Raw genomic sequence first — 17,334 nt, forward strand, 5'->3', positions numbered from 1 at the left:
CTGTTTTCCCGTTAATAAATTTTCTTACAAACCTATAAGATGTCGAAGTTGCTTATCAGTGAACCTTAGCAACTTTAAGTCTCCTTATCACTTAGCCTAGCGGTGACACGGTTGCCTTGGTACCCTAAGGTACGCATGAAAGTGATCATTTTTTTCCAGGAAAAATTGAATGATCTGACTTTCGTTTGTCGGATTTTTTTTAGCTTAGTTGTCACATAGGAGAATTTGCTTGTGCTGTCAGAATTTTTAAAATCAAAGATGTACTTGCATTTAATTTACGCCTGTAATTTGTAAAAAATAGCCCGGACGTTGTATATTTTCCTTTCTTTTCTTTCGCTTACAAGCTTTGTTTTATTAACCCACAGTCCTGCTCAATGCAGGACTAACCGTGGAGAAGGTTGATGTCTTTCATTTCGCTGGTTCCCACCATGAAGAGGCGGATGACACTGCGACCCCTCCAACCATGACCTAAGTGGGATTCGAACGTAAGACCTTCGTGTTGAGAGACGTGTGCATAACCCACTCGGCCACGGCTGATTATCTTTAATTGACCAAAATGATTTCGGCATATGTTTTATAGGCTTAGCTACCTTTTGCTTGTGCCGCTTCAAGTCATTGATTTCTTGTTAAATTCACATAGTTTGTTTTGTTATGATTTTAGTTCAAAATGAAACTTGAGGTTAAAGTTATTTTTATCGTTCAGTTTTTAAAATAAAAAACGTTGTTATAAGCCCTTTCTTTTGTAACGATTGCATTATTTTGTTTTTTTTCCATATTTTTCATATTATAAGCAGTTATTACGTTCATTAGTCTTTTTGAAGCACCGGAGGTGCGTTACACACTTCATTTCTGAAATTTATGATTTTTTCAACCTTGAATTTGTTAAGTTTCCTTTTTATGTTCCGTTTTAAAAATTTTTTTCGGCTGTTGTCTGTTTATAATGTATCACTCCATTTTGTTCACTAATTAGCCTCGTTTGGAAAGAAAGTTTTTAAGATCCTTTTGTTTCCCAAGGCAGGTTTCAAAACCAAAAGCTCAAAATTTTTCGTGACACCCATTCGCTTTCGGCTCAATGAGCGTTAACGCTAATATTGTCGCTCGGATGATGCTCTGTTTTTTCTATACTTAACACTCGAATATGAGTTTCGTGGCATGCTTTTTGCGAAATATATTCGCGATATAAAAGTTTTGTAGAAATTTTTCTGAAACGCTAGCCATGCTACTATATTTGTGATGTTTTACATCTGATTTAAAGCTCCCTTTCCTCTTTTTATTTTTCTTACCTTTCTGTATAATTTTCATGTAGCCACAATACCGAGCCTAGCGTTAATTTCAAATCCAATTTTTTCACGAACTCGCGTAAAAATGCTCTTTCTGGTATAACTTTTTAGAATTTTTTCGATACGCTTTGTTGGTGGCTGGTGTAACCTTTAAAAAACTCACATTGGAGAGTTTTTAGTACGGAAAACTCGTAATATCCGGGTCGGCGTTTCGATTCCGGTATGGCAACTGTTTTTTAACCTATTTTTGTTTTTTCCTTTGAGTATTTTTGACTTTTTGAAGCTTCGTTTTACCGTTTTCTTGCTTGTGTTTTCGAAGTGAGGCTTCGCTTCTGTATGGAAAGGGTTGATGTGGCTGTGAAAATTGAAAATTTTGTAGTTCTGAGTTTTGTTAGATTTTCCGCATTTTCTGTTTTTAGTAAATTGAAAGTTTTTGATTCAAATTTTTGACGCTTGCGATTAGCGATTGTTATCAAATCTGAATATAAACTTTTAAGGTTAAAAACTAATTTAAATAAATCACCTAAATCATTCTGCATATCTGTTCTGATGGAAAATCTGGTCAACAGATACACTTGTCGTTCTTTTCGATTTTTTGTTGGTGGTAAACCAGTTAATAATTTTAGTGTTTTCTTTTTTTTGCCCATCAATTTTCTTTTTTTTGAAGCTACTGTTATTTTGGCTTCAATGTTTTCGATTGATGTTATATCTGTTCAGTTACCTCATAATTCATAATGTTTTAAAATTCATTTGTGCTTTGGGATGGGGAAGGATGGCAAAAGTGTTTTTTTTTTAAATTATTTGCAGTTTGATATTTTTTTCTTTAACACTTGTTTAACACTGGCAATTGCGTTTCTTTGCATATTACCGTAAATTGAACTGCACGCGATTCAAAAAATTTACCAAATTTTAAATTCCTAGCCCTATAGTCTGGTGTTCCAGGATGCTCTCAGATATTGCAGATCTTCACTAAAATTGAATTTTGTAATACTATGGCGTGGTGCTGTTAAGGTACCCTGAAGGGTTTTGTATCTGGAGTCCAAATTTGACTTCTCAGCGTTGTTGCTCTCCTATATATGACATTTTTATTTTTCAAAAGTGTGAAAATTTTCAAATGTTAAGTTTCAAAACATATATTTCTTAAGTATGAAATGGTGTGAAATGGTGTTTTTTAACACTATGGCGTGGTGCTGTCAAGGTTCTCTGAAGGAGTTTGTATCTGGAGTCCAATATAGACTTCTCAAAGTTTTTCCGTTCCTTGATATGACATTTTTGAGTTTTCAAAAGTGTGAAAGTCTTCAGTGTTAATTTTCAAAAAATATATATTTTTAAAGTATGAAATGGTCCAGCCTTTGTTGGAGTGATGTCAGGTTATTACCAGCAGTTGCAGATGTCGCCTTCGTACTAAACACAGTAGTTCTGGAGATTAGACCATTTAAGTTTAAAATAAAACTTGATGTTGGAATTGTTTTAATCGTTCAATTTTCAAAATAGAAATCGTTGGAAGCACCCGTCTTTTGTTACGATTGCAGTCTTTTTTTTTTCATATACTTTATATTATAAGCAATTTTCACGCTCATTAATCTGTTTGAAGCAGCTAAATTGTCCAATACCCAGCATTATCTGTGCTCGTTGCTTGACTGAGGCAAGATTTCAAAAAAAAGTAATTGTAACCGGAAGCTGTCAAACTCACGTCAAGTAGTCAACACTTCACTCTTTGTTGAACCTCACTCTTTGTCAAGTCAAGTTCCTTGGATGTGTATTCAAAATAAACTAAGTTCTAAAAGTAATTTTTAAATTTCAGATTATGGACAGCAGTTTTGATAGTGCTGTTTTTGACCTGGACGAGGATGTTGCATCTTTCCTTTATGATGGACGCTACTCAGACATCGAAGAAACGATACTTGAACTGCGAAATGACATTACGGATAGGACGAACTCGATTTTGACGCGCCAGCCGACATTACTTGAAGACACCGAAGCGCTGCTTTCGGAATTGACCAATACAAATCGGGAAGTAGAATCGATATCGAACAAAGTGCTTGGAAGTTTACTACCTGCGTTTGAACTTAATTCAGAAGCAGTTGAAAAGAAATTTGATAGACAAAGGGCACTCGGAATAATCACGCGCTGTTTAACATGCTACTTGAGAACGTCTGAATTGTCTCACAAGTGTAAAAAATTGCTCAAACATGAAAAACTGGAAGCGGCTTCTGAATTTTTTGTTAAGTTAAATCAAGAATTCAAAAATTTTGAATATTTACAATTTACAGATTCAAGACTGTGTACAGAAATTGCCGAAATCAGAGAAGAAATTAAATGTCTATTTGACGATTTATTATTGCGCAATTTTAGGAAGTTTTCCAGTTTTGATGAAAGTACCTTGACGATTGAAAAGGCGAGCGCAAGTTCAGAATGCGTTATGCGAATCGCCGAAAAGACCGATTCTTTCCGAAATCTTTTCAAAGTGCTTAAAACAGAACTTTTTGAAAAGTTTTTCTCGAGTCTATATGAATCGTATCAAATTGAGCGTGCACATGGCAAAACTGCATTGAAGTTCGAATTCAAATGTAAGTCAGATACTAATTCAGTAAAAGAGTCTTTACAAGATGTCACTGGGTTCTTAGAAACCCTAAAAGAGTCATTTTTGGGTTTCACGACATCAGAAATGAGTTTTCTGAGACTTTTTTATGCAAATGAGAGTTATGGTCATCAGCTCACGAAAAGCATTGAAGAACGAATTCTGAAAGCCAAAGTTCCTAAAACGGTCAATGATTTGTACTGTTACGATTACTCGGTCTTAGAGTCTTGCGAATCGACTCTATGTGCATTAGGTGTAGCGAGTGAAAATTGTTTCGCCGAGTTTCGAAAAAGTCTCGAAACGCATTTTGTGACTAGTTTTGTATCTGATGCTCTAGCAGCGTGCAGAAGTCTTACACTTAGTGATTTGTCAGACACGGTGGTAATTGAATGCAGCAGAGTTGATCATGAGTCATCCAAAACTTCACCGAAAAGTGTGATTCCGGCACTAAGTGACGAAAACCGGCACTTTATGCACCGAAGTTTGAATCAGCTTCCAAAAATGTCAATCAGGTGAAAATTTTGCGAGTTACTCATTGGATTGGCCAGATCCTGATTTTTACTTTGAACAACTTCACGAAGAATATTCAGTTACATGTGCTGATGTAATCAATTAGATTTGTTTGAGCTGTTTTGAAAATTGGTTCCTTGTTTGGGCTATTATGAGAATTTAGTATCTCCGTGTGGGGAGCATTGAATATCTCAGTGTGAGGATCAATGAAGATTAACCTATTTTATTATTTTAAACTAAATAAAATACACTAAGTGTCATTTTTATTGGAATAGACTCAAAGTTAGTTACTATTAATCTGAATGCTCTCTAAAATTGACTTGTTTCAGTCTCTCAGTGCGCAAGTTATCACAGCATATTCACCACTGCATCGAGCAAGCATCGCTTCTTAAAAGTGAAACGAACGCGACCTTTCTCCTCCAGTGTAGTTTAGATCTCATGACCATGTACTGCAATTTGACCACCGCATACCACGAGTCCAGCTCTGCAATCCAAGTGCCATACATAAATGCAGTGCAGTACAATAACCTCATGTTCATGGCACAAAAGTGTGTCTTCTATGGACTGGTGCCCCTGCAATACAAACAAGGAGTAGTTTGTGCTAGTTTGGGAGTGACTGTAGCTACATTCCTGCAGTTTGTTCCAGTTTTGAGACACAAAGCGGAGTCTTTATTTAAAGTAAGAAAGTTATGACTTTAATTACGTTTTCTCATGCTGCTGCTATTCTAATTGATAGAGGACAAAATTAATTATGCCACAATTGTGTGCGAGTGATATTCACACCTGCGTGAGCGAGTGTATTGTAATCAGGCACTAGACTTTCTTTCCTGTAAACAACTTATCTCAAACATCTGTCAGAAATTGAACTTGCTTTATTATTGAATGTTCACAACTTCGAGGCTTCTTCCCTCTTGGTCTAGAGGTAAAGCGGTTGCCTTTGCATTCTAAGGTCTTGGTTTTGAGACCCGGCCGGATCTTGTTTTTGTTACACTATAAATGAAAACAGCTCAAACATTTATTGTTACACTATAAATGTCGGACTTTTGTTTGTATGTTTATGTTTTGTCGAATTAGTTGCCACATCATGGTGTTGTAAGTAGTTTTTCAGAGTAATGAACGTTGTGAGTACTCGTATATAGGTCATGCTGATTTTTTTTTATTTCAGGAAAAAGTCTTAAAATTTGTTCACGCTCAATTTTGATTTTTCGCGGTTTGGTTTGTGATGTCTTTGCAATTTCAGTGCATTTCCATTGTTAAAAGGAAGGCAAACTCCACTATCGAAGGGCAAAAGTGTAAAGGTCACGAAAAACCTGATCGACTTCTAATTTCCAAATTGGAAATTAAATATCAGATTTCCCAGCGAAATAAGTTTTTGCCTATTGATACAGTTTTCTCAAATTGGTTTGATTTTAACAAAAAAGTGTCCATCATAAATCGTTCTACAATTTCAAAGAGCTTTAAGGCCATCAAATTTTGAATATTTACAATTTACAGATTCAAGACTGTGTACAGAAATTGCCGAAATCAGAGAAGAAATTAAATGTCTATTTGACGATTTATTATTGCGCAATTTTAGGAAGTTTTCCAGTTTTGATGAAAGTATCTTGACGATTGAAAAGGCGAACGCAAGTTCAGAATGCGTTATGCGAATCGCCGAAAAGACCGATTCTTTCCGAAATCTTTTCAAAGTGCTTAGAACAGAACTTTTTGAAAAGTTTTTCTCGAGTCTAAATGCATCGTATCAAATTGAGCGTGCACATGGCAAAACTGCATTGAAGTTCGAATTCAAATGTAAGTCAGATACCAATTCAGTAAAAGAGTCTTTACAAGATGTCACTGGGTTCTTAGAAACCCTAAAAGAGTCATTTTTGGGTTTCACGACATCAGAAATGAGTTTTCTGAGACTTTTTTATGCAAATGAGAGTTATGGTCATCAGCTCACGAAAAGCATTGAAGAACGAATTCTGAAAGCCAAAGTTCCTAAAACGGTCAATGATTTGTACTGTTACGATTACTCGGTCTTAGAGTCTTGCGAATCGACTCTATGTGCATTAGGTGTAGCGAGTGAAAATTGTTTCGCCGAGTTTCGAAAAAGTCTCGAAACGCATTTTGTGACTAGTTTTGTATCTGATGCTCTAGCAGCGTGCAGAAGTCTTACACTTAGTGATTTGTCAGACACGGTGGTAATTGAATGCAGCAGAGTTGATCATGAGTCATCCAAAACTTCACCGAAAAGTGTGATTCCGGCACTAAGTGATGAAAACCGGCACTTTATGCACCGAAGTTTGAATCAGCTTCCAAAAATGTCAATCAGGTGAAAATTTTGCGAGTTACTCATTTGATTGGCCAGATCCTGATTTTTACTTTGAACAACTTCACGAAGAATATTCAGTTACATGTGCTGATGTAATCAATTAGATTTGTTTGAGCTGTTTTGAAAATTGGTTCCTTGTTTGGGCTATTATGAGAATATAGTATCTCCGTGTGGGGATCATTGAATATCTCAGTGTGAGGATCAATGAAGATTAACCTATTTTATTATTTTAAACTAAATAAAATACACTAAGTGTCATTTTTATTGGAATAGACTCAAAGTTAGTTACTATTAATCTGAATGCTCTCTAAAATTGACTTGTTTCAGTCTCTCAGTGCGCAAGTTATCACAGCATATTCACCACTGCATCGAGCAAGCATCGCTTCTTAAAAGTGAAACGAACGCGACCTTTCTCCTCCAGTGTAGTTTAGATCTCATGACCATGTACTGCAATTTGACCACCGCATACCACGAGTCCAGCTCTGCAATCCAAGTGCCATACATAAATGCAGTGCAGTACAATAACCTCATGTTCATGGCACAAAAGTGTGTCTTCTATGGACTGGTGCCCCTGCAATACAAACAAGGAGTAGTTTGTGCTAGTTTGGGAGTGACTGTAGCTACATTCCTGCAGTTTGTTCCAGTTTTGAGACACAAAGCGGAGTCTTTATTTAAAGTAAGAAAGTTATGACTTTAATTACGTTTTCTCATGCTGCTGCTATTCTAATTGATAGAGGACAAAATTAATTATGCCACAATTGTGTGCGAGTGATATTCACACCTGCGTGAGCGAGTGTATTGTAATCAGGCACTAGACTTTCTTTCCTGTAAACAACTTATCTCAAACATCTGTCAGAAATTGAACTTGCTTTATTATTGAATGTTTACAACTTCGAGGCTTCTTCCCTCTTGGTCTAGAGGTAAAGCGGTTGCCTTTGCATTCTAAGGTCTTGGTTTTGAGACCCGGCCGGATCTTGTTTTTGTTACACTATAAATGAAAACAGCTCAAACATTTATTGTTACACTATAAATGTCGGACTTTTGTTTGTATGTTTATGTTTTGTCGAATTAGTTGCCACATCATGGATTTTTCTTGTGTTGTAAGTAGTTTTTCAGAGTAATGAACGTAGTGAGTACTCGTATATATGTCATGCTGATTTTTTTTTATTTCAGGAAAAAGTCTTAAAATTTGTTCACGCTCAATTTTGATTTTTCGCGGTTTGGTTTGTGATGTCTTTGCAATTTCAGTGCATTTCCATTGTTAAAAGGAAGGCAAACTCCACTATCGAAGGGCAAAAGTGTAAAGGTCACGAAAAACCTGATCGACTTCTAATTTTCAAATTGGAAATTAAATATCAGATTTCCCAGCGAAATAAGTTTTTGCCTATTGATACAGTTTTCTCAAATTGGTTTGATTTTAACAAAAAAGTGTCCATCATAAATCGTTCTACAATTTCAAAGAGCTTTAAGGCCATCAAATTTTGAATATTTACAATTTACAGATTCAAGACTGTGTACAGAAATTGCCGAAATCAGAGAAGAAATTAAATGTCTATTTGACGATTTATTATTGCGCAATTTTAGGAAGTTTTCCAGTTTTGATGAAAGTACCTTGACGATTGAAAAGGCGAACGCGAGTTCAGAATGCGTTATGCGAATCTTCGAAAAGACCGATTTTTTCCGAAATCTTTTCAAAGTGCTTAGAACAGAACTTTTTGAAAAATTTTTCTCGAGACTATATGAATCGTATCAAATTGAGTGTGCACATGGCAAAACTACATTGAAAGTCAGATACTAATTCAGTAAAAGTCTTTACAAGATGTCACTGGGTTCTTAGAAACCCTAAAAGAGTCATTTTTGGGTTTCACGACATCAGAATTGATTTTTCTGAGACTTTTATGCAAATGAGAGTTATGGTCATCAGCTCACGAAAAGCATTGAAGAACGAGTTCTGAAAGCCAAAGTCCCTAAAACGGTCAATGATTTGTACTGTTACGATTACTCGGTCTTAGAGTCTTGCGAATCGACTCTATGTGCATAAGGTGTAGCGAGTGAAAATTGTTTCGCCGAGTTTCGAAAAAGTCTCGAAACGCATTTTGTGACTAGTTTTGTATCTGATGCACTAGCAACAGGGAGAAGTCTTACACTTAGCGATTTTTCAGACACGGTGGTAATTGATTGTAGCAGGGTTGATCATGAGTCATCCAAAACTTCACCGAAAAGTGTGATTCCGGCACTAAGTGACGAAAACCGGCACTTTATGCACCGAAGTTTGAATCAGATTCCAAAAATGTCAGTCGAAAATTTTGCGAGTTACTCATTTGATTGGCCAGCTCCTGATTTTTACTGTGAACAACTTCACGAAGAATATTTTAGTCACATGTGCTGATGTAATCAACTAGATTTGTTTGAGCGATTTTGAAAATTGGTTCCTTGGTTGTTTTGTGATGTCTTCGCAAGTTCAGTGCATTTCCATTGTTAAAAGGAAGGCCAACTCTACTATCAAAAGGCAAAAGTGTAAAGGTCACGAAAAACGTGATCGACTTCTAATTTCCAAATTGGAAATTAAATATCAGATTTCCCAGCGAAATAAATTTTTGCCTATTGATCCAGCTTTCTCAAATTGGTTTAATTCTAACAAAAAAGTGTCCATCATAAATTGTTCTACAATTTCAAAGAGCTTCAAAGCCATCTATTTTTTCTTCGAAATTCAAAAGTTGAAGGTTTTTGAAAAAACACGTCAGTTTTTTTTTCAGTTTCCTTACGTTAAAATTACTCGTTTCCAACTGTCAGTTAGCTTTGTTCATTGTAGTTGCAAATATGGCTGATTTACTTGTAATCTGTCAATTTTTATAGACCTGACTTTTTCATGCTATATTTGGCCTAAATTTTTTCCAATTAAGTTTTTTCGGAGTATTCAAATTCGTTTGAAGAACAAAATTGAGCGTTATTTGAAAAATGATTGAGATTGGTCGCGGTGTAAAATTTTTTTATGAAAATATTTTTAAACGGCATTGTTTTGTGTCGATTCAATGCGCTTCTGCGCACTTATTGTTGGCTTACTGCCCGCCTGTAATTGCCAAATGGTTAAATTACTACGAAAATTAATTACTACGAAATACTTATTTTCCTATTTAGTTTTTTTGTTTGCTAGTTTGCAATTCTATGTTTGCGTTGTATCACAAGTGATGCCAAGCTCCGCTTTGCCTCTGTGTAATTCTTGTCCATTCGGGCAATACTTGATTACCAGAAGAGTTTGGCAGAAGAGGCTTAAGTGTAAAAGAACGAAGTGATTGCCAGTTATATTGGTCGTTTTAGTTTCTTTTCTGTTTATTGAAAGCCGATGAACCTAGTTCAGAGTCTTATATAGGTCGTGATATTTTTTGCTTTTTTCAGGAAAAGTCTGAAATTTGTTATTGAAATGTGATTTTTTTGCGTTTTAACTTTAGCTTTATGTTCAGTTCATTTCCCTTCTTAAAAAGAAGACAAATTCCACTATTGAACAGCAAAAAAGTTAAGGTCACAAAAAACGTGATCGAGTTCTTGTGTCGAAAAGGGAATTTAATTTATTGAATTTTATTTTCCTAGCAAAATGTACAAAAAAAATAAATATTGATCCACTTTTCTATTCAAATTGGGTTAATTTTATCTAAAAAGTGTCAACAAAATCAACGAGTTTTAAGACCACCTGTTTTTTTCTAGAATTGTATCTGCAGACAGCGCGACTCACTTAGAGACCCTCTGACAGAACCAGCTCTATTTCCAGCCCTAGCTTCAAATTTACTCCCAAACGGGCGTATCGAGCCCACACAGTTAGAGAATCCATTTCAGAAATGTTTCCATCAACTTGACAAAATATTGTCATCTGTGAAACCCCCCGTTTTGTCAGTTAACAAATACAAACTCGCAATCACTTATTTGCTCGATTATATCTTGAAGTTTGTTGTCAGTTACTGTGTGAAACTCGAAGATATAACAACTAATGACGCCAAAGTTATCGATCGCATTTTAGAAATGGTAGAAACTGAAAGTGAAAAGGTTGTTACAAGAATTCTTCATGCGAACTTTGAACTAGAGGTCGCTGTGAGCGAAAGTGAACTCTGTCAGTTTTACGACCAAGTTCTGCCAGAATTTCGTCGTCTTAAATGGGTACAGAAACTGATGGGAACTTCTCTGTTGAGCATACAAGCTGACTATGCTTCTGAAAATTGTAGTTTGAGAAACCACATATCAGTAGATGAAGTGAAAAGTTTGATCAGAGCTCTGTTTCAGAATACAGAAATAAGGGCAATGGTTATAAATTCTATTAAGTGATTCAATTAAATGTTATAAATGTGTTTATTGTACAGTAAATATAGAATAAAGGGGATTGTGTTGATTAAATAATCGTATAAAAGAGGTTAGAATCAACAGCGTTTTCATCATAGCAACATCTTCAGGCATCATGTCGTGCGTGAAATGAGTGTGGGAAAAAATCATAAACTGAAGAGGGAAATGTGAAAAAATAGCTTTGGTGATTAAAACAGCTGATAAAAACGTTTTTTTTTTCGGTTGACGGTTTTTTTTCGGTTTTCGAATTAGATGATACAGCATTTTTTAGCGCAATTAATTTAAGTTATGCAAAGGAGCCTTTTATTGCATTCAACGGAACGAATTAGATGTAGAACCGTTTATCCTGGCTCTATTGCTTTTTCCAACAAAGGAGAGAAGTAACAGGGTAATCATGGATAATACATGATTGGGAACCGGGAACCTCTGGTCTCATAAATAGTCACCCCTTTTTACACTATTTTAAGAAATTCTTTTTAATCTAATCCTTAATATTTTCTAATGGCGCTGATTGTTAGAGGGGCATTTGATTGAACGTTTTGAATGAAACAAAAAGTCTATTTCTTAAAATGGGTCTGCAATTTTTTGAAAATCGGCTCCGAAAATACTAGTTCGAGAAAATACTAGTTCCGTGCTGTGAGTAGTTTGCAGTATATAGATTGCCACTAGCCATAAAATGATCGTCTCTAGGCGTCTGTGGGTCAGTTGGGGAAAATGACATCGGATTATTTTTCAGGATTTGATTAGAAGCCGCTTTGGCAACTTAGCTTTTCATACCGTTTGTCCGGGAAAGTTTTCTTTGTTAAACAAAATAATCTGAACCAAGAATTTTCAAATGGTCGCATCAAAAGTCTAGATAAAAATTGCCCTTAATTGAAGTAATTTTTATATGGAATTTTGGATGCTGCGACACAGGGGCGCGCTTAAGGCGTGAAAAAATTCTCCCTGCGGATTGTGAAACCTAGTTACTCAAAGCATCTCCAATCGATATAATTATACTATCCATTTTGAGCCGACGGACCGGTAAAATTTTCTAAGGGTGTCTACGATACCAATATGCTAATTTTGAAAGGATGAGGCCCCCACAGAAAAGTGATTTTTTGGTCACACAAAAAAACCCGACAACTGTATTTTAGTTCATTTTTACAAATTTGCGAGTTCAGAAAAGAATGGTCGACCTAAGAAAAAAGTTTCAAGAGAAAGTCTTAGGAACGGTGCTTGGACTGGAAACGTTTAAGAAGATATGGCAAAATATTGTGGATGATTTTTGAAAAAGTACTGATTTGTCTTTTTTTCATGCCAATGTTTTTCTTCACTGTTCGTATCACAAATTAACCGGGCTCTTGGCTGTTAATTTTTTCTTCAGATTGTAATATGCCAATAGGAATGGAAAGTTCAAGCGAAAATGCATTAGCTCCAGACACGCCAATGCATGCCGAATCGAATGGAGTGAAGAAACAACGAAGACGACACCCGAAGAAGCCGAAAGATATTCTGGACGAGCCGAGAAGAGAATCTTCGCGTCCAATCAGACAGAAGGTGCAGTCGGCCGAAACCGAAAGTGTGTCGAATGAGAAAGAGAATGTGAAAGAGAAGAGCTGTGGGAATGACTCTGAGTATGACGAAGCTGATGAGGAAGTGGAAGATATTTTGGAGAGAGTGACTTACGAAGACGGAAATGTGAGTCTTGAACATTTTTAAGGTAAAATAGAAAACTTTTAGATGGACCATAATTTTTGGTCAGATGGTGCATTAATAGTTGGTTCAATAGTTCATAATTTGTTCAAACTTTCTATTAAAGTTTTGTTAATTGGTGTAAGACTTCGAATCTCAAATCTGTAACTGAATATTAATTATTTGAGCTATTGATGTTGAATCGTTTTCACAATCTTAAACTAAAAGTGATAAGTCTAATTGTTGTGATAAATTGATAAAGAAATAGATTTGATAATATATGACGAACTGGATAAAGATTTGGACAGTCCTTATCTACGACGGGTTTTTTGGTAGCCCAGTTAAGGAAAGAACATTCCAGGAAACTTCTGACAAGAAATTCGAAAATATCAACTGAATGGGCGGATTGCCATGTAAATTGTGATATCTGTACTGACAGTTCAGAAACAATAGAAAATGGAAAAAAAACTTGTTTTGTCTGCAAGCTCCGATCATTTGAAAAATGCGGAGAAACTTTGAATTCGTGTGTTTTAGTTTTGTTTTTCTTTTATTTTCCACGCGCAATCAGCTTCATCAAATAGTCGTCGGAGAGTAATGTTATTTTTATCATAATAAAGCCCTTTCACTCATGATGTGAACGACCTAAAGCATTTTAAAAGTTCTCAGTGTCGAGAAAAACCGGTCTGAAATGTTTTGTTTTTCGTCTGAGTTCGAGTGAATAAAGCGAGCGAGCAGGCTTACAATGGCTTACATCAATGGCTTAAAAGCTTGCAAGAGCCTAATTTAGACCGCAAAAACTTAATTTTACTCGCGTAAAATAAGATTTCTTGGAGTATTTGAGCGCTTTATGGGAATCAAAAAGTTCGAAAATTGATATAAATATTTTAAAATTTTTTTGTCGTTTTAGTCATTTTTCTACAAAACTTGTTTTCCAATTTGCTTGTTTTACTATTAATTCTGAATACGCGGAAGCTCTTTTTTTTCAGATCCTTTTTTTTCACAACTGGCGGGAAAAAAAGATAACACTGAAGAAACTTTTTAATTGAAATATTTAAGACTATGGTCGGAATATTCTGTGCTACTTGCTCAGTTATTGAAAGTCCTAGTTATTATTGGCGTTTCCTTCATTGGAAATATGGTAGGTTGATAAGTTGGACCTTTACAAGATGCACAGAAACTGGAACGACACAAACTATTTGATGATGATGAAGAAGATGTTGATGATGATGATGATTTTGATGGTGATGGTGGTGATGATGATGTAAAAAAGTGATGTGTTTGTTAAGGTCTACTTCCGGATCCGGTGGAAAGGGTACGGCCCGGAAGACGACACCTGGGAGCCGAAAAAGAACCTGGACTGCCCCAAACTGATCGAGGAGTTTGAAAGATGGCGAGTGGAACAGAAGGCCAAAGCCAAGAAAAACGGAACCTACGCCAAGAAAAAGGCGTAAGTAAACATCACATCTTGAAAACGTTTGGATTTTTGATCGCTGCCATGGCCTACGTTGCACTAGCTCAAAAAAAACGAGAGATAGATGATTTTTACCATACAGTGTTATAAATATATAATCAGCACTCGGTAATTTAGGAAAAATTATACGGGAAGGGCCAATATACGAGCTGTTTTTGGTTCATTTTTTTTGTCTGGGTAATGTTCCTTCATCAACCAACGAGCACGGATCATGTTGGGCCTCGAACCAGCTACCTTTCTTTAAAGATGCGGAGTTTTAAGCACTCCGCCGCCTCTCCCCTAAGTTGGACGATCTGAAATTTATGAGCATGTCTAAAATTCTGGATTTTTATGTCAGTTATCGATAATTTGTTGACTCATTCCAATGTCTGAAGTAATGTTTTTCAGTGAAAGCCGATACACTCTTGGAGACAGCGATGACCATTTCACCATGCCCTACGGGTTCGCAAGAGGCTTGGAGCCAAAGGAAATTGTGGGTGCAAGTGACGACGGAGGGAAACTTAAATTCCTGATGAAGTGGGTCGATGGACCCCAGACGGACATCGTCTTAGCTGAAGAAGCCAATGTGAAATGTCCACAGATTGTAATCAGTTATTATGAAAAGTTTTGGGGTTGGAGTGACCGTAAGCCGAATGGATATTGGGCAGATGAAGAGGAGTTTGAAGCAAGGCGAAAAGACGCCACTAAAAAGATTTCAGAGAATGCACACGTAGAGAACGGATTGAATAAAGAAAATATTTCAAGTCGAAGTGGAGCTGCTATTAAATGAGAGACACTTTGAATTTTTTGGATTTAACTTCGAGCAGCTGAAATTTTGTTTCTGCTTTTATTTTTTTTGTTGAGAAATTGTTTGTAATACTGATGTTTGTTTTAGAATTAAAGTTTTTGGCCGTTTTTACCCGAAACTTTTTTTCAATGGATATTTTAGATGCAAGTTTTTGTTTTCTTTGCAGATAGAGGTTCCTTAAGGTATCCATCGTAGTAATTGGTGTGTAAGCTTGAACCTCAATCTTAAATGCATATTTCCTTTCTTGTAGATCTGAACTTTTCCTACCTTTCAGATTTTGAAATTGAACTTCGGCCGTGACTGTAAGAAGACGATATTGATCTAAAATGGGGGAGCCTACAGAGGTTGACAAGAAACTTCTGTCTCTTATCAAGGGGCTGGACCTCAACAACTACCCATTCGATGTAAATTCTAGAAATTCTTCTTTTCGTGTCGCAATTTTCTGAAAACATATTTTATTGCGCATCATGAATTTCAGCGAAAGTTTTAACAAGGTTTAAGTTCAAATTGGTTTGTAGGAGGCTGTAGTTACTGCAAACATTTTTGTGTTATGCAGGAAATTTTGGAGATTCATTGTTTTTTTTACAAATATGTTCATAATGATCATGAGTTTTGAGTGTAGGTGGAGTCCACAGTGCCTAATGGCCAGCTGGAACACCTGAAGAGGTGTGAACGACTCAATTTGAAGCGCAATGGACTTCACAAGCTACCAGAACCCATATGTGAACTCATCGAACTGGTAAGTAACAGATGCTGGAGTTCAAAAGGAATACATGGATAATGATGAGTTTTATGTATATTAGTGACCTCCTTAGAAGGAAAGCATCGGTGTTTCGTTGCATGAGAAGTTATTTTTCAAAAAAAATGCTTAATGTGTTGGGCTTGAATCGAATCAATATATCTAAGTGATGCAAATATCCAATATGAAATTTATCCAATAAAGCTCAAAAATCTCAATGAAAATCTAAGTAGGTACAAGTTAAGTCACAACGAGTGTAATTTAAATCTGGATTGCTTTTCATTTCAGGAGTACCTCTCATTGGCGTACAACAAGATCAGCGAAGTGGACGAGACGTTCGCCGATTTGTCACCGGACTCTTTGAAAGTGCTGGACTTGAGATGGAACAGACTTAACAGCAGTCTGGCCTCCAGCGACCACCTGAGTCATCTGTCCAACCTGAGTGTGTTAGATCTGAGTTGTAATGCGATTGGGATTGTGCCATCGTTTCTGGAGAAACTGAAGCAGCTCACTTATCTGTCTTTGAAATCCACCAAGTTGGTAACAGTATCTTGTTCTCTTTATTTCAATTGGTCAAAAGTACATGCCGTTCAAAAAAGGTTCAAACGAACTAAGTTATGGGCAAAATAGTCATGAAATGATACCAGAATGGTTAATTGTTTTAGCTAAGACTCGCAAAAATTAAACTTTAAAGGAAACATAGCAAGATTTAAGCTTGGAATAGAACATAAGATTGACCATAAATACTGTGAAGTAGTGACAAATCACAGCTCCTCTTATACTTCAGAATAACAGCTGTGCCACCAACAATCTTCATCTCCTTGACTAACTTGAACTTTCTGGACTTGAGCGACAATGAGCTGGATGCCATGCCAGTCCAACTGAGACGACTGACTAGTCTGAAAACACTAATGCTCGGTAACAATCCAGCACTAGCCAGCAGCAACCTCAAGTAAGAGATACCTATAGAAAATCTAGATTGAATTCGGAGGCGGAATGGTCTTTCTGAAAAAACAGAAAAATATTAGCTTTTATTGATTTTTACGGGCTAGTTGATAAAATTGTTTTTATTACAATCGTCAATAATACCAATAAAATGAATAAATTATGCATGAATTGAATAATTTCATCAAGTTTTTTATTGAATTAAAAAACAAGCTCGTTTAAATTACTCAAATTATGGATAAAATATTCGTTTCCTTGGTAATTTTGACAATTCTTATACCTAATTTACCACTTAGCTTATAAAAGTTAATATTTTTGTTTTTCTGCTCTTGACCCATTCTGCCCTTAGACCATTCTGCTTATTGACTGGCCAACATATTCTTATAACAGATGGCATGTCTCTGGTTGTAGTTTTTTGCAGCGACCAGTCGTGATGTCAATAAGAATCAAATATTCAGAGATTTTCGATCAGAAGCTGATTGTCAACGAAAAATTTGATGCTGTTATTTTAGACAGATTTCGGCATTAACTGCGCTGGAAGTGTTGCATTTGAGGAATACGGGAAGAACCATAGACAATTTTCCACAAGAGCTCTCCAAGTGTCCAAACTTATACGGTAAGCAAATTGTAAAAGCTCAAGTCGTGACTTTTATCAAATGCCACTTCACTACGTGGAAATTGGAGCAAGCTCGGATAGAGAAGTA

General features: G+C 36.1%; 3 protein-coding genes across 4 annotated transcripts in view; all 3 read left to right on the top strand.

The window, feature by feature from the left end:
* LOC134841140 (protein flightless-1-like) overlaps window positions 1–17,334 on the top strand; it is a 52,057-nt gene that overhangs the window by 19,237 nt on the left and 15,486 nt on the right. Inside the window, exons 2-6 of the mRNA XM_063856937.1 lie at window positions 15,219–15,350; window positions 15,569–15,685; window positions 15,974–16,221; window positions 16,473–16,637; window positions 17,143–17,246. Coding sequence (XP_063713007.1) covers window positions 15,273–15,350; window positions 15,569–15,685; window positions 15,974–16,221; window positions 16,473–16,637; window positions 17,143–17,246 — 712 coding nt within the window. The 5' untranslated portion in view covers window positions 15,219–15,272. The remainder of the gene's footprint in view (window positions 1–15,218; window positions 15,351–15,568; window positions 15,686–15,973; window positions 16,222–16,472; window positions 16,638–17,142; window positions 17,247–17,334) is intronic.
* On the top strand, window positions 3,064–5,234 carry LOC134841981 (uncharacterized). Its single transcript, XM_063858108.1, has 2 exons — window positions 3,064–4,373; window positions 4,701–5,234. The coding sequence occupies exons 1-2, from the start codon at window positions 3,088–3,090 to the stop codon at window positions 5,062–5,064; spliced, it is 1,650 nt and encodes a 549-aa protein (XP_063714178.1). The 5' UTR covers window positions 3,064–3,087; the 3' UTR covers window positions 5,065–5,234.
* LOC134842311 (chromobox protein homolog 3-like) lies at window positions 5,876–15,057 on the top strand. 2 transcript variants are annotated; one of them, XM_063858586.1, is made up of 5 exons: window positions 5,884–6,685; window positions 7,013–7,361; window positions 10,388–12,694; window positions 13,975–14,135; window positions 14,547–15,057. In XM_063858586.1, the coding sequence occupies exons 3-5, from the start codon at window positions 12,389–12,391 to the stop codon at window positions 14,926–14,928; spliced, it is 849 nt and encodes a 282-aa protein (XP_063714656.1). In that variant the 5' UTR covers window positions 5,884–6,685; window positions 7,013–7,361; window positions 10,388–12,388; the 3' UTR covers window positions 14,929–15,057. The 2 variants fall into 2 exon arrangements, with proteins under 2 accessions (XP_063714655.1, XP_063714656.1); XM_063858585.1 differs by lacking the exons at window positions 13,975–14,135; window positions 14,547–15,057 and having other exon boundaries at window positions 5,876–6,685; window positions 10,388–11,095.

The sequence above is a fragment of the Symsagittifera roscoffensis genome, chromosome 3 (genome assembly GCF_963678635.1).
Source record: "Symsagittifera roscoffensis chromosome 3, txSymRosc1.1, whole genome shotgun sequence".
In the NCBI taxonomy this organism is placed as follows: domain Eukaryota; kingdom Metazoa; phylum Xenacoelomorpha; order Acoela; family Convolutidae; genus Symsagittifera; species Symsagittifera roscoffensis.

Excerpts from the sequence above, each read along its gene's own strand:
- LOC134841981 (XM_063858108.1), top strand. The coding sequence starts at position 3,088 with ATGGACAGCAGTTTTGATAGTGCTGTTTTTGACCTGGACGAGGATGTT. Across the intron at positions 4,374-4,700 it reads CTTCCAAAAATGTCAATCAG|TCTCTCAGTGCGCAAGTTAT; the intron begins GTGAAAATTTTG and ends GACTTGTTTCAG.
- LOC134842311 (XM_063858585.1), top strand. The coding sequence starts at position 6,015 with ATGCGAATCGCCGAAAAGACCGATTCTTTCCGAAATCTTTTCAAAGTG. Across the intron at positions 6,686-7,012 it reads CTTCCAAAAATGTCAATCAG|TCTCTCAGTGCGCAAGTTAT; the intron begins GTGAAAATTTTG and ends GACTTGTTTCAG. Across the intron at positions 7,362-10,387 it reads AAGCGGAGTCTTTATTTAAA|AATTGTATCTGCAGACAGCG; the intron begins GTAAGAAAGTTA and ends GTTTTTTTCTAG.